Genomic DNA, 21,147 nt, shown 5'->3' on the forward strand with positions numbered 1-21,147 from the left:
CAGACAGCCTCCAAAGCTTCCGCTGGAAAACACCACACAACTTGTACCCACCTCGACAAAAGTGAAAGAGACTCCAAATGTTGTCTTACGAAAATCACGGTACTGATGTAAGGAAGCCAAAGAGCTGGACAGACTTCTCCCCAGACAGCCTCCCTGGAGGCTGAGCCCACGGCGGCTCAGGTCACTCACTTCCAAGACACTCAGGACCCGCTCCTGCGGTGCTGTGCACAGCACCAATCACTAAGATGCTTTACCATGATTTAAAACACCAGCAAGCAGAGTTGGAACACAATCAGCCATTTCTAGCCAGCTACTCCAGGTTTTCCACCCTTGTGCACTCATTCCCTGGGTCCAGTATGGTCAGCGCTGAAGGTAAGCGCTCTTAAATCCAGCCAGCCCAAACACACAGAAATGCCGGACATCCAAACTCATTTCTCCTGCTGTTCAAATCCATCTCGGCTAATTGGGCTCTGAGCCAAAGCCTGCCTCCTACCAGGATGCTACGCAGGATGCCTAGCACAGCCAGAGCCGGTCTGTGCCGGGGACCGACAGCCAAACCAGCCCCACGGAAGGAGCACGCCCGAGCCAGGGACCTCACCTGCAGCCCCACTGCACAAAGCAAAACCCCGAGTGTCCCAGAGGGGAGGCAGCGAGGGGGTCGGGGCCATCCCAGGGACGTCGCTCATGCCCCAGCCTTTTGATCCAAGCCCGGGGATGCTGATCACACAGTCCCCACGCAGCTTGCGTTGATGCTTAAAAAGAAAAGTGCTTGCCAAGAGCATGTATCTGAGTGCTTTGCTGGATGTGATGCAGATTGTTTTGTGCCCTAATTAACAAGGCCCTCAGAAACCTCCTGGATTTTGGAAACCACCTGTGGCCGGTAGAGCTGCAAGCCCTGTCCCCAGCACAGAGCTGGGAGGACACACTTCCATAGCCTCACCACGCAGAGCCAAGGGCACAAAGCCACAGGCATTAGGAAGGTGCCATTTATTTGTCCAGGTACCCTATTATTAGGCAAAGCCACGCATTTTTAATCACTGGGAACACCAATAAATCCCAGTGCTTCAGCAACCTCCGAGCAGCAGCAGACAATAGCAATGCAGGGCTCTGATTGCAGCATGCAAGGCTGCACTGCCGGGCGTACCCATTATACAATTACATTCAATGTATAGCATGAAAGGAGCTGTAACAGAGACACTCTCCGAACATAAAGGAGTGATTAACACCACAGACCCAAGAGCTGGAAAGCTAATTAGGAGGGGCAGCTCCACAGGTTCCCATTGCTGCTGCTGCTCTGGGCACAGCCCTGCAGACCAGCAAAGCTGCAGTTGTGCCCGATCCCAGCCCCAGTTGCCCCCGGTCCTGGCCAGCAGCAAGGTGGCCGTGCTTGGCCTCGCAGAGGTGCACCGGGGCTGGTCCCTGCCACCAAGCTTCTCCCCGCTGCTCTCCTAGCGGGCATCAGCGAAGGATAATGCTGCTGGCTTATTAAATCACATGCAGTTGATGGAAGTCAACCTCATCAAGAGCCAGCCAGGGCTGTCCTGTGCACATTTTGGAGATTTTGAGAAATCCAGGGGTTTGGCTACTGAATTTCAATCCCCTGCCTCTACAGAGGCCACTGCCTGAAGCCTCACCAACACCCCAGGAACCAGTACAGATGCTCTCACCAGTCTCCCACCCTACAGCTCTGAGGTTCATCCTGGCTCTTCAGAACCAAGAATGAATTAAAAATATTGAAATTTGGATCCTTCTCATGTTATTATTATAATTTTTACAATCTTAGTATCTGGCAGACCGTGCTGTAGGCAGGCCCGTGCTGTGCCAAGTGCCGTAAAAAAGCAAAACCCAAGCACAGCCCTTGCTGAAGGAAATCACAGCCTACGGCCAGCCCTGAGACTGCTCCTTCCCTACATCACGGTCAGGTTTTGGGTCAAAACAGCACCTCACAGCAGTGATGTTCACAATGCGAGTTTGTGTTGCATTTAAACACATCTCCTTCTTTACTGATTTTCATTTTGTGAGCTGAAGATGGTGAGCATTCACTGCACTGGTAGCAGCATCTCCTACCTGCTGCTGTCACGCAGAGGACGTCTCAGATAACAGAGTACAAGGGGGGAGAAACGCTGCTGGGGCAAGTCACAGGCATCTTCAAAAAGGGGGAGGCAAATAGATGTAATTTTTCAAGTTGCTAGCTATCCAAACAAGTCATTCTAAGTCAAACAACACATTTTGCTTAACCAAAAAGCTGTTTTTTTCCACTGGGAGTAAAAGGTTATCTCTACAAAGAAAGAAATTAAAAAAAAAAAATCAGAGGAAGGGAGAGAAAAGAGAAACCGAGAAGCATATGGCAAATTCCTGTCGAATACGTTAAGTCGATGAGAAAATGAAAGCGTGAGGTTCGTGGTCTCCGTTGGCCGTGCCTGTGCTGCCACCTGCAGGCACCTGCCGCTGCCCAGCCAGACCCTGCCTGTTCCAACAGCCAAGCCCCTGGGGACCTTCCACGTTTAGTACTACAGCTGTGATGCTCTGTGCCATGGCACGCTTACTGAGCAAGGGTCTCCACACCTGGTGGGATGGAGAGAAGATCTTGCCCCAACACCAGAACCTACATTTTCCCATGCAGCTGGGACAAAATCCCTCGAAACAGCCCCCTGCCCTCCACTACCCCAACAGCGTCAGCCCACTACAGCATCCTGCACTGCCTGCTTAAACCAGTGGAGGTGTATTTTAGGAAAAGCATAGATCCCAGTACTGAAATCCTGTTGACTGGTGTGACTGAGCTCAGTCTGTCACGATGGGCAACGCTGCCTGTGTTGGGTGCATCAGTGCCCAGAGCTGAGCCTCTGCCCGCTCTGTGCCGAGATGGAGACAGAGCTGGCACAGGGACAGCATGTGCAACATTGGAAAACGCTGACAAATATTTGGGATTGACTGCGGAGGTGGCGGGAACACTGGCTCATCCATACCTTAGTGCAGCCGGCCACCGAGTCATGAAACCCTGGCCACAAGCTGGACAAGGTCCGTCATCAAAGTTGGCTTCTGATCCTGCTGCTCAGACCTGCTGTCCTTGCTGTGCAGAAACCACCTCCTCCTTTCCTGCTAACCTCTGTGCTCAGTTGTACTTTGACAATCAGTTGCCATAATTCTTCTCCATCCCAAACGCTTCCAGCCCCACAGCACCTGCTGGAAGGGCAGGTGGGTGAGCAGCCAGGCTTCCACCTGCGATCCTAAACCCCCCTAGCCCGAGCACCACGACGGTGGGGCTCACCCCCCCAGCCAGCGCTGCCTCCCCACCCCTGCAGGCTTGGGTCATTCCACCACACACCCACCCATTGCTACACTGTCGTTCCCATCCTTGATGGAAGTCCACTCCCTGCCCACCCCAAACTGAAATTTCTGCAGAAAACACGTAAAGGGCATTTTCCACCAGAAATCTGTTCCAGCAGAAGCCTGCCTGCCAGCTCAGCCCGCTGCCTCCCTGTGCCAGGCTGGGGCCCTGTGGGAGCCGCTGTCCGACCGTGCCCCCCCAACGCCACCCCAGGGTGGCCGAGGCAGGTCCTGCAGTAAGAGACACTGGTGGCTTCTTTGGCACATGCGGTCAGGGGCACCGACCCCTCCGAGCAGCCCAACACCCTGGCCACGTCTGCAGAGCAGCTGCCTCCGCGCACAGCCGCCAGCCACGCCAAGCCATGGCTCTTCCAGCCCAGCCGAAACCCCCGTGTCGCTCTGCACGTGAAGACCCCGGCCCCTCTAATCCAGACCACCCCTCCGCAGTGCCTTCTGCCACCTCTGCAACAAGCCCTGGCCACACCTCAAGGGCCAATTGTTCCGCATCTGGCCTCTCCCTGCCAAAAACCTGGCGATACGAACCCAGTCATTATTTGAGGGCTTTGCTTTTTTGAAGCAAACAGTTGCTGGGGGAATGGAAATCTCTGTCGACCCACCAGAGAGGAGCCAAAGCTAGCAACCACAGCACCCAGCCAGTGGTCTGCATGGCCCATGAGTCCCACATCTCCCGAGGGCTGGGTGCCCACGTTTGCTTTGGGTCTGAGCAGACCTTTCCACCTTCTCTCCAAGTTCTGGAGTGAAAATCCTGAGCCTGCCCAGAGGGGCAGGAGGGAAGGCAGGGCTCCCCACCTCAGCAGCCAGCGCAGTCTTTCCTCTCTCAAAGTGCTCCCACTCCTTCATTAGCGATGCGGCAGAGCTGGAGAGCACAGTATGTTTCCCTGCCTTTCTGGAAAAGCCAACAGATGACATGTTTTCACCAACACCTCCATAAAGGGCCAGAAATAAAACAGTCTTTCAAACCCAGCTGAAGAAAAGAAAATCCAGCTGCACAGAAAAGGGGCCGGGGGAGTTTCTCCCCTGCCATGGGAACACGGCTCTGGTGCCAGGGAGCCCGTGGTGCCAGCGGGAGGGCGAGCTCTGTGCCCCATCGGCCTCCGCCTGCCCTCTGATGGGAGGCTGGGTACCAGTCCTGCCTCATCCCCTGTGGGAAGGCGCCTGGGAAGCAGAACTTCTGTGAAAGAACGTTCTGTGTGGTTCATTGAAGCTCTCCTTTAAGGACAAATAAACCCCACTTTTTTCCAATTTTTCATTAATATTTGCAGTAACTTGGTATTTTCCTCAAAAACATTTCTGACAGCTCTCTAGGCTAGGAAGGATCCTGGCTCTTCTCTGCACTCCCGGATGACACCTGAGCATTTCCTTATGCGAGGCTGAGGTCACCTGTGCCACCGCCTGCCCACCCTCGGACACCTCCCCTAGGCGCGGAAGCTGCTGTGCCCATCGCGGACCAACGCTCCCCTCGGTCCCCCATCGCCCCCCTGGGGGGCCTGGCTCGGGTCACCCCTCGCCGAAGCAGAGAAGGGGCAGGTAAGGGTGCTTTGGGAGGGCTGGAGCCCCCCCGCCAGGATCACACACGTTGCAGCTGTCTCTGTTCGGATCCGCTCCGCCGAGCCTGCCCTCCCGAGCAAGGAGTCAGCCCAGAGCAGCGAGACCTCGACAGCCCCACGCTCTCCCTGGGGGATAAAGCACCTGTTAGAAAGTCGATGAGCACAGCGGGACGCCTCAGAGCTGACCCCGTCGATGTCGTGGCATCGCCTGCTGCCAGCCCAGCCGCCCTGCAGGGTGCTGGGAACCAGATGTCTCCGGGAGGAGCCAGCCAAAGCTGGTGGGATGACGGAGAAGGATCCGGTCCTTGTTATCGGTGTCATCAGTCTGGTACCCCCCGGGGCCCGCTCAGAGGGGTGGCTGACCTTTGCAGCGTGGGCAGGGAGGTGGCATTTTACACCCCACGGTCTTAACTCATCCTGTGAATAACTGCGAACAGCTCGGCAGCCCCCTGCAGAGACCGTGACCGCCTAGAGCTGCCTGGTGACCCAGCGTGGGCAGAAACCTCCTTCCCCGGCTCAGCGCTGGGCTCAGCCTTCACGAGACAAAGCCCAGCTCTTCCGCGAGCTGCCTGCCTCACCTGCTGGAGAGCTCTCCCTGCCTCCTACCCCCTGCCAGCACCCGCACCACGAGACGTCGGTCACCGGCACCCGACGGAGAGAGTCACATCTGCAGTCTGATCTCCCCACGCAGGAGACAAGAGACTTTACAAGAATACAGCTTATGTTTCATGAGATGCTCACAGGTCACGGGGGAAGGAGTATCTTCTAGGAAATCAAAATCTGGGTGGCGGAAGCCTTTAGAGCTGGGATAATCCTGTTTCCTACCACGAACCGAGAACAGAGGAATTCCAGGACAGCGGAAATCGGGATGGGGGACAAGGGTTTTCCCTGTGGGTGGCTGTCGTGTCCCTGGGACACTCAGGGCAGGGCAGGAGTCTCTGCTGAGCCCAGCGCTGCCTGCAGCCGCCCCCGGCCCCGTCTCCCACCGCCTGGTACATCCCCGGAGGCGGACACCGCGAGATGGCACTGCCATTCTGCGCCTCCCCCGTGATGCACTCACACGGGATGGCTCCTGCCTGCCACCCATCGCCAGCGCGGCTGGATCCACGCAGCCCACGGATCCGTGCCAGCACCCCCCACCCCGATTCACGCCAGCCCCGCTCAGGGTGCCCTGCAGAGAGCTGCAGCAGCCTGTCCTGCGAGCACTACGCCGTGCTCCAGCTCTCCATCGGGGCTGGGAAACAACAGGGAAACGTGAAGAACAACGGTTATCTTCACCACGGCGGTGCGGAGGGGCTGATGTCCTTCTGTGCCCCCCAGAGTACAGCCGCACCGCAGGGACAGCCTGCCCCAACAGCCTCCGAGCTCCAGGCGGGAAGGCAGCGCGCACCTCGGATAGAGGGGGAGGCCGTGGAGTCTCTAAATTGGTGGAAGAAGGTTGCAAAGCTCTAGTCAGATAAAAGGACCATTCGAAATTCCCAGAAAGACCTGTACGGGCCCAGGTACCACTAAGGGCATGGAAAGAACAGCGGGAAGTGGGTGTTCATCACACGGACAGCACGACACAACATACGTTGTCACACCGCATAGCTAAAGGGAGGAACTTTCTGCCACCCCTTCCCAGGATGCTGTGGATGCTGAAATTTTACATGATTCAAAAAGCAGTTTGAAAAGTCTGTAATTGGAAAAGCTATTTAGTACAGGGAGCCCCTGGAGCCCCAGCCAGTGCTTGCCAGAGGGCAGCAGCGTGCCCAGAGAAAGCTCAAAGCCTTGTCCTGCCTTGCCAGGCGCCTGCTCCTGACCACCCAGACGCTGGGCACTGCACTCCCCGGACCCGCCGTGACTGGACCGCTGTTGGCATGGCACACGCCGGCAGTGAGGGGCAACCAGGTGACCCCACGTGTGGAATTTGTACCTGGGTCGCACACCTACCTACAACGGTGAGCACATCCTTCTCAATGTCAGCCCTGATGTATATCCGTCCCCGACGCTCGGTGTGGTCCGTCCCACACAGACTGGGGACGTTCATCACGCAGCGCTTGTGCACATTCATCATACAGGCTGCGGGGTGGAGAGAAAGAAAGGGACGCTCAGCGCTCCTGCCACTTGTCCTTTTAAATGGGGATGTATGTCAGGAATTCTGGGATAAACATGCAGCAAATGGACCTTCAAACGCAGCCGGAGGCTCCGGCAGAGCCCTGCCTGGACACGGGGACCTGCCACCACCAGCAGTTCTGGGTCTTGCCTACAGAGATAACCGGGCTTTTAGCCCTTACTCTAATGACTTGAGTTTTGTTGATTTATCAAACTTCTCTTCCATCACACCCATGGCGCAATGCTGGGTATTCAGCCAGATTCACCAGGAGCTGATAAGGGGCATTAAAAATTACCTCTGTGTGTGCACACTTACGTACATGTATAAAAATTTATATATATAAAATATATAAGTATATATAAATTTATAATGAAATTCATTTCCACTTGGTAACATTTTAAAGGCGATAATGAATCCACTGTTCCCACAACAGTCAGCAAGCTTCTATATTTATGAGAAAGCCAGCACATGGGGAGCAGCAGAGTATGCTGTTCCCCGCAGACAGCATAAGCCTGTAAGCAGACGCTGTACATTCACAGTCCTTTTAAATAGGAATGTACAAGATTAACTTGGAAAATAACTGAACTCTTTCTCCATCCTCTCCCTCTTCTTTCATCCCTCATTTTCTCCTCTCGGTACGATAATTCCCCTGGTACTTCTGTGCCCAAGGTCAGGCTTGCGCAGACCCAAGCGCTCTGGAGAGGCTGTGTCACCGCAGCAGGCACCGCCGCAGCCACAGGGTGTCAGTCGGAGCCGGCGCTGCGGAGAACCCAGAACTGGAGATGATGCTGCAGGGGGGACGTGGGTGATGCTGCAGGGGGGATGCAGGCAGGACCACCCCCGCCCCCGGCCTGATGCCTTTCCCTCCCCTCTCCCTGCAGGACTCACAGGGGCTCCCCATGAGAAATGAGAAGGTGCCCACTCGTGCCCAGCAGCGCGCTCCGCACCGGTGGCAGAGGGGACAGGCTCTCGGCCGCAGCTCAGGCAGGCTGGGAGCCCCTGCCAAGGACCTCAGGGTGCCAGAGCCCCCCCCCACTGCTGCAACCGCGGCCGCCCATTACGTCACTTACTGTCACATTTCATCCCCTGGTGAATGAGCCCGTACAGCAACGACCCGCAGTGGTCACAAAAGGTGGGGCTGGAGTATGTGTGGATTTTAAATTTGTGTTTGCTCCGGGGATCCTAGGAGGAAAATAAAAGATAAAGATTATAAACTTGCATCAAATATTGGCAAGGCACCGCCGCTCTCTGCATTTCACGTGCCAGCTGGCTTCGGAGGTGCCGGTAATGGACTTCAGTCAACTGCCACCAACCGATGTGGACCTTTTCCAACAGTCACCAAGATCCAGCTTTATTACTCTTTATATGTGTTGCCATAACACTGAAAAAGCAATGCATTGGCTCATCCAGGGATTTATTGTTTTTAAATAACTTGGTCTTAGTACAGAAAACACCAGGTGAAATCGGTACGTAAAAACCAACATAAGGGCTGGACACTACTCAACTTCCACATCAGCTTGGTGGGGTAAAGCAGAAAAAACCACTCATGATTTCCATCGATATTAAGACTACCCAGTAAACATCTTTGTGCTCTGGTGCCAACCCCTCCCCAGCACACTCCTAGGGAATCAAGCTGCTTAGGGTGTACTTTAGTATTTTGAGCTTTCTTAAACCCAACTGCAGACATTTCTGCAACAGCAAAGCATGCGCAACCAGGAGAGCCCAGTTTATCCCGGACACTGTTTGGAGTCTCGCACAGGCACCTTGCAAACAGGGCTCCTGGAAAAAAGAGTCTACAGAAGTTAAAGCCAAACAAATTCAAATGAGAAATAACTTCTTAACAGGGAGATAGGATCAACCACTGGAACAAATGACAGGCAGTCCACGGATTTAGTATTTCTTGGTATCTTCCATGCAAGACAAGACAACTCTGGAAGCCCTGATCAAACTCCAGTTATTCAGCCCAATGCAAAGCAACTTTAAGACAACACAAAGTTACGCAGGAGACAGCTCTAAGCAATAGAACGTCTCCTGCTGACCCCAAAGCAGCAGGGACAGCACTGGTTTCAGTTGCTGTGGTTACTGGAGAAGCTGGGGCAGCAAATGCAGAGCCCCAGCAGCAGCCTGCTACTCACTGCCCTGCCCCGGGAGCTGGGGAAACCTCAGTGGAGGGGCAGGGACGTCACCGCCCGGACCGTGCCGGGCAGAGCCGATGCTGGGGTGGGCAGCGTTGATCGAGAAGGAGCACCCAGAGCAGCACGGCTGTGCAGAGGAGGGTGCTGGGGCAGCCTGCCCGGGCACTCAGCACGCTCGGTAGCAGCACACACACACACAAAAGCAAGGGGGAAGACTACAGCAAGTAGCAGCTGGCTTAATTTCATCTCAGGTTAATTGTTTAGGGGTTAGGGATGAGGCATAGCTCCTGGCTCAGTCATTTGAGCTGACTGGCTTTTTAATGGCCTGGAAGGGTGCCCAGGCATTAGGAAAGACACCTTTTCAGGGCACTGTAAGCTAAGTAAATAAATAAAGAGTGGAGTCAGAACTGAGCTATAACATAGCTGCCAATACATTACCTTCACCTGAAATTAATTTTCCTACTGCTATTGCATTGCAGCTTTCAGCTGCATTAATCACTAATATTGTGCATTCTTTCACAGCATCACCGATAACTTCAGTGATACCAGAAAGGTGGACAAGTCATGGAGCTTCATTTAATTCAATCTGTTAAGTGCAAGGGATTAAGTACATGCTTCAGCAAATTTATTGTACTCGAAACTGAAAATATCTCACATTTAACCCTAAGCAAATCACTTCTAGATACAGAGTGCAACATGCCTCTGTCTGGTAGCTCCTGTGTCAGCTGTGTCACAGGAAGCCTGAGAGGACGAGGGTTCACAATTAACCTGTCTTCCGCTACCAAAAAAATAGGGTTTTAAGCAATCTTGTGTATTTGAAAGCCTTTTGCATTCCCCTGAGATGTAAGAGAGCACAGAAGACTTAAACCTGGATTTTAGGCTAGAAGGGGGGGCAGAATTTCCCCCGGTGAAAGCTTTGGGCAGGCAGATCGCAGGCAGCTGGGGCTTGAGCCGGGCAGCCGACGGCGAGTGCGGTGCTGCTGGCAGGGTAACAGCGAGCACTGCTGCCCAAAGCGCAGACGGACACCGCGATAAACCCATACACCTCTTAAAGAGGCTTACAGCCTTAGTCCGATCCTTCCACTGGACATGGTGTAAACCCTTGAAAAACTTACCCTGCTTGATTTTATAACCTGAACTCTGTTTGTACAGCGGCTCAGGACCATGTCTGTAAGCAGTTTTGCCTGTCCAACACAGAGCTCTTTAATCGGCGTGAACCAGCTCCCCAGACCTCCCCAGGACCAGCCCTGGCAGCCGAACGCCTGCGGGCACGGGGGCAGTGCCCACAAGCCCACCAGTACACGTGCAGGAATGGCTTGGGCTGCCTCCCTGGAGACGAGGCACTCAGGAAAATAAAAATAAAAAGCTTTCTTTTGCCACCATGCCAGAAGAAAGGAGGTCTCTGGCCAGCCAGTCGGACACTGAACCACGCATCCTGCGGAGCCCCCCGTACCCCCCGCCACACTGTGCTGCAGAAGAGGGCAACCCCGGGGATGCTCGGGCATCGGCCCAGCACCGCTGACCCCCCGTCAGCGGCAGGATGAGGGCGGTGGTGGAGCACAGGGTCAGCTCCAGCAGAAGGCACGTGCCAGTCAAACCCCAGCATGTGACACGGGGAGGAATCGCCCCCGAGTGCTCCAGTTTCTGTGTTCCCTTCTAGAAACAGATATTCCTGTTTAGGCAAATGAAAGCTTTAGTCATTCATAAAAAACACAAGCTTAATGCAAAATGAGACAATTTCCACTTCATGCGAAGGATTTTTCATTCCCACTGGGAGTTCAAAAAAAGCCAGTGCTAGAAAAGCAAAGCAAAGCATGCACCGAGCAGTGCTGCGACGGCAGGAGCGTGCTGGCGCAGGAGCGGCCGCAGGTTTCCAAACCGCTCCCTCAGCATCCCAGCCCCGTGAGCAGAGACCCCGTGCTCGGGGGGGGAGCCGGATCCCTCACGGGGGCGTTTCAGGCTTCACCTTCTGCTCCCACCCCAGAGGGGCTGTTTTGGAGAAACCCGGCACCCGGAGGGCCAGAGCCCAATGGTGCGAGGGTGATGGGGCAACCGGGCGCGGGAAGGCAGAGCTGCACGGGGGGGAGGGCCTGTTTCACCTTGACCGGTGCTTTAGAAGGTGCCAGAAACTGGAAATTCTGGGTATCATTTTTGAACAAGGCTGAAGTCATTTTACAAAGAGACTATTTTTGTACCACAGAGACAGGGATGACGAGATCACTGCATATGCAGATGCTGAGAGACTTAAAACAAGAATGGTTAAAAAGAAGTTTGCCAAGAAAAGAAAAGGCGCTCCTCCTCCACCCTACCAGCACAGAGCCGTCCCTGAAGAACAGGGCAGAAAAAGCTTTCTTTGGAGCAGAATTGAAAAATGCCATTAGGAGTGTTTTACTGCACTGAGAGGGTCCGACCTTTCTAATCAGCACTGCCACAGATTTGCCATCCTCCGAGCAGAGGGATGTGTGCACGCTCTGAGGATGTGAGCCCAAACGAGGGGGTCAAAGTGTGAGCCAGGGAAGGAGAGGAGCAGCTGCTGACTTTGACCTGGTACCCTGCAAGCAGGGACCACCAGAGGCAGCTGGCTTCTGCTTCTCAACCTGACAGCACGTTTCTGCTCTGAAACGAGCCAGTGCAATATTGCATCCCTCGCTGCATCCCTGACTTGCAGAGCAAACCTCCCAGACCCTGGCTTCCCCCAGAACCACACACATCTCTAGTTGCCCCTACCCAAGCTAGCCCCAGCCGTCCCACCGTGGGCGCAGGCTGTGTGCGCACCCTGCGGCTCCGTGGGCCAGGCTGATGGCAGCCCGAGCTCTCCTGCTCTCCCAGGAACACAAGACACTTGATTCACAAGTGAGTAATCAACTCGTCGCATTCAGGGCCCTCTGAGCACAGCACAGCCCAGCCAGGCCCTTATTCAGGCTCAGCAATCACCTGTGCCTTTCTTCAGGGTCATACCCACCACCGAGCTCGCTGAATGACCGCATCGATGTAATGTGTGCTTTCCCGCTGAACCCTGATGGAGAAGCTGATGCAGGAACCACCGCTTACCAATTACGTGCAGGCAGGCAGCTGGTGGCATTGATCAGGTTGACAATTTACAAACCACTCACGGTAGCCAGGAATCCATTTGCTCTTTCGCAGCAGTCTGTCAGGACGGCACTGGGCAGAGGCTCGTCGGGCAGCACCAAGCCAAGGCGCGAGGGCAGAGCGGCAGGGCAGCGCAGCGCCGACTGGCAAGCAAGGGCGTTTTGCTTCAGCTATTTCTCATGCAAAATCCGTGTCCTGGCAAGGGCAGCAGCCCTCTGCCGTACCCAGGGTTGCAAACGCTGCGCTGGATGCCGCCTGGGCTTTTATTTACTGCACTAAATTCAGCTTTGCCTAGCTCAGAGCATTGCCTCTCCTGGGGCATGGAGGGGGTGGGGGGCAGAGGGAGGACCAGACCCTTTCTCAGGCCCTGCAGTCTGAGCCATAAAACATTTTTAAAACACGTCCAGCTCTCTTGGGTTCATCTCTAAAATAAGTCACATATGAAGGGCACTTCGGTTTCTTCTGCGGGTCCCAGCTCCCATCACCCTCTCCCAGAGCACCGCACCGCTTGTCCTTCAGCAGAGTCCATCCGCCCCGCTCTCCCCGGGGCAGCCGGCAGCCCAGACCTACACCAGTGCCTGATGCTATTTTAATCCTTTCTACTGTCAAAATTTCCTGGACTCTACAGAACAGCCACGGAGGTTTGAGCCAAGATTATGCACTCCTGCTTTCCCCACCTCATTGCAGAGAAAGTTTTAAATTATCTCTTCTGAGGAAGAATTAACACAGTTCATGTGCAGAGACTATTTTAAAGTGAATTTCATAGCAATTTAAGCAGTGCATAGCAGAGCAAATACAACACAGTGACAGCTTATTGTCTGCACCTAATGAAAACCAGGCAGTGGAAGTAAAACCAAAAAGCTCACACTTTGTTCCCACATTTCTGCTGGGGAAAATCCGCCCCCCCCCACCCCCCCCGGTACACAGGGAACAACTCACAGCAGAGAGACAGAAGTGGCCTAACACCTCTAAAGGTGATGCTGGAGAGAAAAGCCTGTCGTTCTCCCCGGGGAAATAACGGTTTGTAAGAGGTTGGGTCAGGCACATGAATGAGACAGATCTGGGCAGCATCTTCTTATTGCTCAAGTTCTTGTTACTCAAGCCAGGAGGTGGGGGGATGACAATCTCTGCGGCCCCCAGACATGGGGACCCCCTGCTTTTGGCAAGAACCAGCTTTCGGCAAGAACAGGCTTTTGGCAGTGCTCGCCTGCCCTAGACCTGTTTGGGACCTGTAGCCAGGAGGTGCTGCCCTGGGGATGCAGCTCCTGCATCTTCCCACCTGCTTGCACAGGCTGGAAAGACGCCTTTGGTGAGAAACGGTGCCAAGTCCCAGCAAAACCTAAGCAAGGAAGTTAAAGAACAAGTGAACAAGAGTGATGGGTCTTTGTTTCAAAGAAAAGAGCAATGACAAACCATAGAGACGCCACAGAAAGGTTACATATAGAAGGAAAACACAGGTCCTGTTCAAGACAGGACAGCAAAGGTTTGGGACATCTTTCCTAGCAATACCGTAACTCCTTGGAAGCCTGCTTCAGCATGCCGCATTGTAAAGATTATTTGACACTGCTGCACCAGTAAGCGATACCAAAACTATTGTTTCTATCCATTGCAGCTACAGAAAGCCTCACACGGTGCAGGGCCTGAGGGCTCGGCAGTGCAGGCAGCAGGATGCAGGCAGCTCCTCTTCCCGGACCTTGCCTGTGGAAGGGCAGCGGTCCCCGAGCAACACATCGGCAGCTAACGTGTCTGCGGGCACGAGCATCGCGGCTTGGGCTGCTTCCATGTCAAACACACAGCCACAGATAAAACCTGCCCTTGACAGCTTTCCTTGACAGCTTCCAGCAAGTTAATACATTTTTGTTGACAAAAGATCTCATCTGCTAGTCAGACAACTGCAGAGGGATATGGATGACAGTTATTCTTCTCTCGCTGTTGCAAAACCAAATAAAATACACTCTCTTACTGAGCAGCAAAAAAAAAAAAAAGCCAAACTCAGCTTTTTATCCTGAGCAGCGTTAGCATCTCAACATCATTTAGAAATGCTGTTATCTTTCACACGCCTTCAAGAGTCGTTTTATTATAGCGTAAGCTCTCCATGAGAACAGGGCTCCCACAGCACTTTCCCTGCACTCTGCAGCCTCCGGCTTGCCCAAAACAGCACCGAGACCCTGAAACACCTCCTGCCTGCAGGACGCTTTGTTTCTAGACCCCCCCATCAGTGCCACCCGGGTGGGCACAGGCTGCACCACCCACCCCATCGCCCTCCCGATAGTTACGCTCTGCACAAACGCAGCTCAGACCCAGCCACCAGGTCTCTGATGCCACGGGCAGGGCATGGACCCAACCGCCCTCTCCGATCCACTCCTTTAACCACGGAGGCTGCAATCTTAACAGGCGTAACTAGACACACACGCGCCAAGAAAACGAGAGAAGAGCTTTTCAATTACGGGGCTGAAGACATGTGCAGGCTGGCAGGAGAAAGAGTTGGGCTCCGGCAGAGCCACGGAAGCACCAGAAGGTGCTGGGAGGGAGCAAGGCAGATACATCTTCATCCCATGGGAACTGTCACCGGCTGCCTGCGCTGGCAGGAGCGGGGAGCATGTGCCCTCACGCAAGGGGCAGATGGCACACCACGAGAGATGGAGAAGTTAATTAGCAAGACAAAAGAAAGCAGCAAGTTGCAGCAAGGCTGTGAAGATCTGCTGAGGCACCAGACCCGAGGTACCAGAGGTGAGATGAGAGGAGAGATCGGGGTCCTGCTCTCTAAGGCAGAACCTGGGCAAGAGGATGCTCGGTACCTTCAGGAAGGTCCTGGCTCGAAGGGCACATCTGGCTGCACATCCCCCCTCCACCCTCCGACAGGCAGTGCCTGCTGACACCCCCACGATGCTATCCCTGTGCAAAGGGACTGCTCAGCAGCGGGTGTCCCTTCCCACTGGAGGAGATCCCAGAAAGCAGAAACTTGAAGGAGCTGCTAATTTTCAGGTAGTACAAGTGGCATCTTTGTACTGCTGCTGGCATCTCATTGCTAACTCTTGCCAGCCCACGTTTGCCCAAATGCTCTAGAGAATAAACCAAACTCAAAAAAGTGGAGTGACCCTCTTTGCACCCTGCTACGAGTGTCAGCTTAGGATCTGGTGATGCTGTGCATGAAGGGATAACGACCACGTACTGATGCTGCAAAGACAGCTTCTGACACTAGTAACACCTGTGTGACCCACACCCTGTGAAATCTCTCTCTTGTTCTAAAAGAGAGTGGCAGCAACACTTCCGTCAGTACAAACACAGCTCTGGAGCTTTTTGAGAAAGGAGGAGCCCAAGACAAAGATGAAACAATTCTCCCTGTAGCAAACTAAGCGTGGAAAGACCAAAGGCACCGTGGTGATATCATTACAGAAATCCTCTCCTAAAGCTGCAAATGGTGGGAAAATTAAATGCAAAATCAAAATGAAGCCACATTGTCCTGTTACTTTCCTAGAACAACTCTGATATTTATTAATACATCCTGATTAGATGACCTTTAACAGGATAATGCAAAGAAGGTCATTTTAGTGATTATTTTGTCTACAATTTAAATAATTATGCATTCTACTAATAGCTCCAACTATAATTAGGTTTGCCAACTGCATTACATTACACATGCCTGACTTCAGCTCCTGAAGACCTTGCCATATTTCAGAAAACTTCAGCTTGAGCGGTCATGCTGGCTCTGCCTCCTGCCAACAGGAGAGCCCAGGAGTGTCAGAGCTTGTAATGAAAACCAGCAGAGTTTAACGCTGGCATCGGTGGGTTTGGGCTGGCTGTCCTCTCCAGAACAGCTCACCAGTTTTGACTTTGGGGATGCAGAGTAGAGACCGCAACGTGAGAGCACGTTGATGTGAAAGCGACGGTGAGGCTCAGACCTTTTGGAGGAACGCACACCCGCACAGCCGTGGGAGCCCAGCCCAGCCGTGCAGGGATAGCACGTAGCCTGCAGCAACACCACTTCAAAGCTCAGCACAGCACACATTTGGACCAAGTTTGAGAAGTAAATGGTAAAAATGGCATTGCCTTCAGCTAGCCAGTACTGTGTAACAGACACCCTGTCCTCAGCAATGCCGCTGCCCAAAACACAGACCCACTATCACATCTTCAGCCATGAAAAAAAAAAAATCAATCCTGCCATAACTTAAGAGCAATCTAGCAGGAAAGTAGCCCCACGTCTTCACTACCAGCATTTATAGCTACAGCTTCATTCTCTGTTGCAAGAAGCAATTAATTTTTTTTAACTTAGAGGCCCTATCATCGCTGTGTAATTAGTCCTTCTCTCCTAGATGGAAGATTCACATTCCACAGGCTTTGCAAGGTTAAACACACACGCACGCTCCCATCTCCTCAAGGAGGTTCACACACAACCAGATCAAACAGAAAACTGCTTCAAAGTAGGACTAGTCAACGGTAACAAAAAGAGACTTTGACATTTCGCTGTTCTCCAGTTATTTTGTTATGCTCCGAAAAGTGTAAAATGTCATCCTCCCCCCAGGGTTATCTGCTTGATATGTGCCCAAGTCATCATCCCAGAAAGCACTTAAGCATATACTTAAATAAAACTCTTCTGTTTAAATTTAAGTAACTAGTATTACTCAGGTGCTTAAAATTAAGCATCCATATATACCATCAGCACTTTACAGGATGCAAAATGTTTTTCTCCTTGATTCTCAAGTAACTATGAAGCACTGAAGATCAAGGAGCAAAGTTAGAAATTTTTTTTTTCTTTTAATATACTTTTTCCCCTGGGCTCCATAACTAGCATATTAGAATAGAGCAGCTCTGGGGATGAAAACCAGCAGCCAGCTGGCATTAAAAGCTCCAGCCCAGGCTGGAACTGCAGCATCTCTCGTTTGCAGCCCCGGCCAGAGCAGCCTCTTCCAGCCACCGCTCTGCACTGCCCCTGCAGACGCCCAGCACAGGGATGCCGTCTCACTGAACGCAGCTCTTCCCTCTCCAGCTCAGCAAAATCACGTGGCCCACTAACGATGAACGCACTGTTAGGTTTAAACAAATGCAATAAATTAAACTCTTTCTTTTGGGCAGATTTAATTGGATAGTAATATTTGTGAAAGGAAAGACGGTTACCAGATTGCTGCAGCGACTGAAAAAATGCGTAGCTATAATTGTTACAACCTAGATGCTACCAGCGTTTGACATAATTATAGGTCGCTCTGGATTCACGCCATGGTTATTAGTAACAACAGAGAGGAGGAAAATTCAGAGCTTTGCATCAGTTCAAAATGAAGCCCCTGTCCATGGCTCATTCCTGATGCAGACAGGGCATTGCTGTTTGGTGAAATATTTTTTCATCTCCTGATTCAAAGCTCATTAAGGATTAAATTGCTTTGATTACCCGTACAGAAGGAACGAAGTTTGCCCTGCATACATCCCTCTTACACCCCAGCTGACAGTTGTCCAGGGGTACGAAGGGCTTTGCTAAACGGCAAAAGAACAGCTACAAAGGGCCATTTTTGCTCCCTGCCTTAAGTCCCAAGCATCTGCATTCCCCTCTTCATTTTCAGAAATAATGCATTAAAAATTAACTAACACCAACTGAGCAGCTTATACCTGTCTGCTCGATGAGCCACAGCAGCAATTCTCACCCAGCAATAACAGCAAGCAATAGAGAATTTGATCAGGGACCTTTATGCGTGCCCTGGTATCAAGTGGCACCTCTTAAAACATGACAACTTAGATTTAACTTAGACCTTCCCCTTCTCAGGCAGAGGCTGCCCACAGTAACCTACAGCCGGCCGGACAGCCGCGGGGCAGGAGGGGACACGTGTGGGAGAGACCTGCTGGTCTGGGGGCAAGGGGCACGCTTGGAGAGCAGGACCAGGATGTCCGAGGGCTCCTCGCTGCTCCTTGCTCACCCCTCGGACAGGGAAAAAGAAAAGCATTGCGTCCATCTTCAGCCAAAACTCCGCGCGGAAACAGGCGAAACATCTCCCCGGTACCTGCTGTGAGCTGCTATCCAGATGATGAGCAAGGATGAGAAAGCAGCGCCTGGGCGGGCAGGCTGCCCAACGCCAGAGCAAAGCTCCGGAGGTGGCATCTGGATCACAGCCGTCCCTGCTCTCCCACTGCCAAACCTCATTTTCCTTCAGCAAAGTTAAGTGGTTTCAGCATTTCCATCTCCCTCTGCCCTGATCGCCTTCGCTGGCACCTTTCTGCTGGTTTTGCACCGCACCAGGGAGGGTTTCCAGCTCTGCCGCCCAAGAGGTGCCTGCAGCACCCCAAAGCACCCCCCAGCCGCTCCCGCAGCTGCCACACAGCTGTGGGGACAGTGGTCCCCTCGCCCGCTGCCATCACCTTCTCTAGGTAGTTTTGGATATACGACATACACCTCTTACAGCCTGGATTAGGTCTGCAGGGCGCGAGACTTGCAAGTGGATCTTGCTGCCATTTTCTTTACGCGTTTTAGATGACAGAGAACAGAGGAGAGAAAGCGTGTCAGAGCTAAATCCGCATGGCCAGAAGGAATCTCACAGCGTGACGTTACTTAGCAGCAAAGGTCGTTGTAAAACCTCCAGCACCGCTGGCTGCACGACGGAGGGAGCCCGACTCACGCCTCGCTGCTGGCGGGCACAGCGCAGGCAGTGCTGGCGGCAGGGGCTCTGCCATGCTGCCCACACGCTGAGCGCCGGTGCTGTGCAGAGGGACCTGGACACGTCTGTGCAAGTTCGTTAGCTTGCCTGGATGGTTAAACTCAACTCTAAGGGAAGGGCAGAACGTGGATCACCTCCTACCACCCTTACCTCTTTTTCCCATGCCTTCTCCAGTTCTCGCTGTGGAGGAGCAGCGGCAGCGAGTGAAACTACCCAGAATAAAACAGATGCGTGAAGGCAAGCGGTGCAGAGCCATCGCTTCCCTCTCATGCGACTCCATCCCCTTGAGCAACCCGCTCTGGACAAGCGCGCTGGGACAAACGTCGTGCGGGCACACCGTGCGTGCACATGCACGCTCCCACACAGACCTTACCGCCGCTCCCCTGCGTGGATCCTCGCTGTGCCCCTTTGGCACAGGCCCAAAGCGTTCAGAGATGGAGAATGAAGGATGTTTTTATCCCGGTCAAGCCTCGTCTCGCGAGCAGAGCGACGGAGCCCAGTCCTTGACCGCCTGTGCCTCGCTCCCTGCGAGCAACGCACCGAGCGGGCAGCGGCTCCTGCCCACGACTCCACTGGAAGACCCTGCTTGCTCCAGGCACAGCAAAGACCCCAGGGACTCGTGTCCTGCAGCCCGACACCGGTGCCACCCTTGGGTTTGCTGTACCACCAGAGAAGGAGCCATCGGTGCCGCAGCTGCTCCCACGGAGGCTGTGCAGGACGGAGCTGCAAACACCCGGCTGCCACGGTTCAGGCGGAGGGTACGGCTGTACCTGGGCCCAGGAACAAACCCACTGACTGCTTTGGGGTGTTCAGACAGGACCCCAGCAGCCTCTCCTGACCTTTGGGTTCATAAAAACATGTCACAGACTAACAATCTGCAAGATCAGAGTATGTGTGGGTGCATGTCCTGTTTTGGCTGGGATAGAGTTAATTTTCTTTCTAGTAGCTGGTACAGTGCTGTGTTTTGGATTTAGGATGAGAACAATGTTGATAACACACTGATGTTTTCAGTTGTTGCTAAGCAGTCAAGGACTTTTCAGCTTCTCATACTGGCCTGCCAACAAGCTGGGGGACGCCCAAGAAGCTGGGAGGGGACACGGCCAAGACAGCTGACCCAAACTGGCCAAAGGGATATTCCATACCATACCATATGACGTCATGCTCTGTTTAACTGGGGTGTTGGCTGGGAGGCAGCGTGGCTCAGAACTAGCTGAGCATTGGTTCCAGGCAGTGAGCAATTGTGCTGTGCATCACTTGTTTTGTATATTCTTATATGGTTGTTATTATTATTATCCTCTTCCTTTTCTGTCCCATTAAACTGTCTTTATCTCAACCCACAAGTTTTATCTTTTTCTTTTCAATTCTCTCCCCCATCCCACTGGGGTGGGGGGAGCGAGCAAACGGCCGTGTGGTTGCTTTAGCTGCCTGCTGGGTTAAACCACGACAATGCATTAGTCTCTCTTGGGTTGGCATCTCCACTGCGTTTCCTTTTCCCCTCCACTAACTAATTTTTAAGGTTCAATAACTACCAATACACCGCAATTAGCAGTAGCCTCTATTGAGAGGAAAGCCTTCAGTGAGGAAAGTGATAGTCATATGCAAAGTGCCCGGGGAGGGGGGATTTAAAAAAACCAAACTGTAATACCTTGACTAATTATCTGGTAGGGAGTGGAAATAAAACTGGGCTTATCGAACCGTGCACAAGCCCACATCTGAACGCAGCAGTTTCCAGGGCTGCTCCTGCAGCATGCCCCCAGCAGCCACGCTGGTAGCACACCGGAGCAGGACCCGGGCTGCTGCGGCACCGAGCCGGGCGAGCGGGAAGTCACCTACCAAGGCACCCTGGCCTGTGGGAAACAGCCAAAAGCTTCACTATCAGCTCGTTACAATTAACGCTCTGCCTGGCACGTGCTCCAGAGGTGGAGGAGTGCTGTCAGGTAGGCTTTCGCACGCTGGAGGCATCGCGCTGCGCAGCCGGGGAGCTACAAGTACACGCGCCCCGAGAAATCCGACATCAGTGGCTCAGGATCAAAACAGGATTTTGCACAGGCAGGTCCCTCGATCAGCCACAGCCCAAGCTGGGCACTGGCATAAAGTCAGCGCTTTGCTGGAGCCAGAGCGGTGACCAGGTTCAAGGGTAGCTCTGGGGATGTGGGGGTGTCTGGTCCCATCCCACCCCGTCCCCCAGCACCTCTACGGTGAGGCTGCCCAGCGGGTCTTTGGGACCAAAGCCCAGCCAGATTTCTCCCATCCAAGCCAGAAATGCCCCAAACCCAGCACACTCAGACAGGAGA

The 21,147-nt window shown here is 53.4% G+C and overlaps 1 protein-coding gene across 2 annotated transcripts in view; it reads right to left on the reverse strand.

The window, feature by feature from the left end:
* PRKCB (protein kinase C beta) overlaps positions 1-21,147 on the reverse strand; it is a 133,306-nt gene that overhangs the window by 58,376 nt on the left and 53,783 nt on the right. For both annotated transcript variants that reach the window (XM_054842773.1, XM_054842771.1), the window contains exons 4-5: positions 8,061-8,172; positions 6,828-6,956 (exon numbers count right to left, since the gene is read on the reverse strand). In XM_054842773.1, the coding sequence (XP_054698748.1) occupies positions 6,828-6,956; positions 8,061-8,172 (241 nt within the window). The remainder of the gene's footprint in view (positions 1-6,827; positions 6,957-8,060; positions 8,173-21,147) is intronic.

The sequence above is a fragment of the Grus americana genome, chromosome 15, assembly GCF_028858705.1.
Source record: "Grus americana isolate bGruAme1 chromosome 15, bGruAme1.mat, whole genome shotgun sequence".
In the NCBI taxonomy this organism is placed as follows: domain Eukaryota; kingdom Metazoa; phylum Chordata; class Aves; order Gruiformes; family Gruidae; genus Grus; species Grus americana.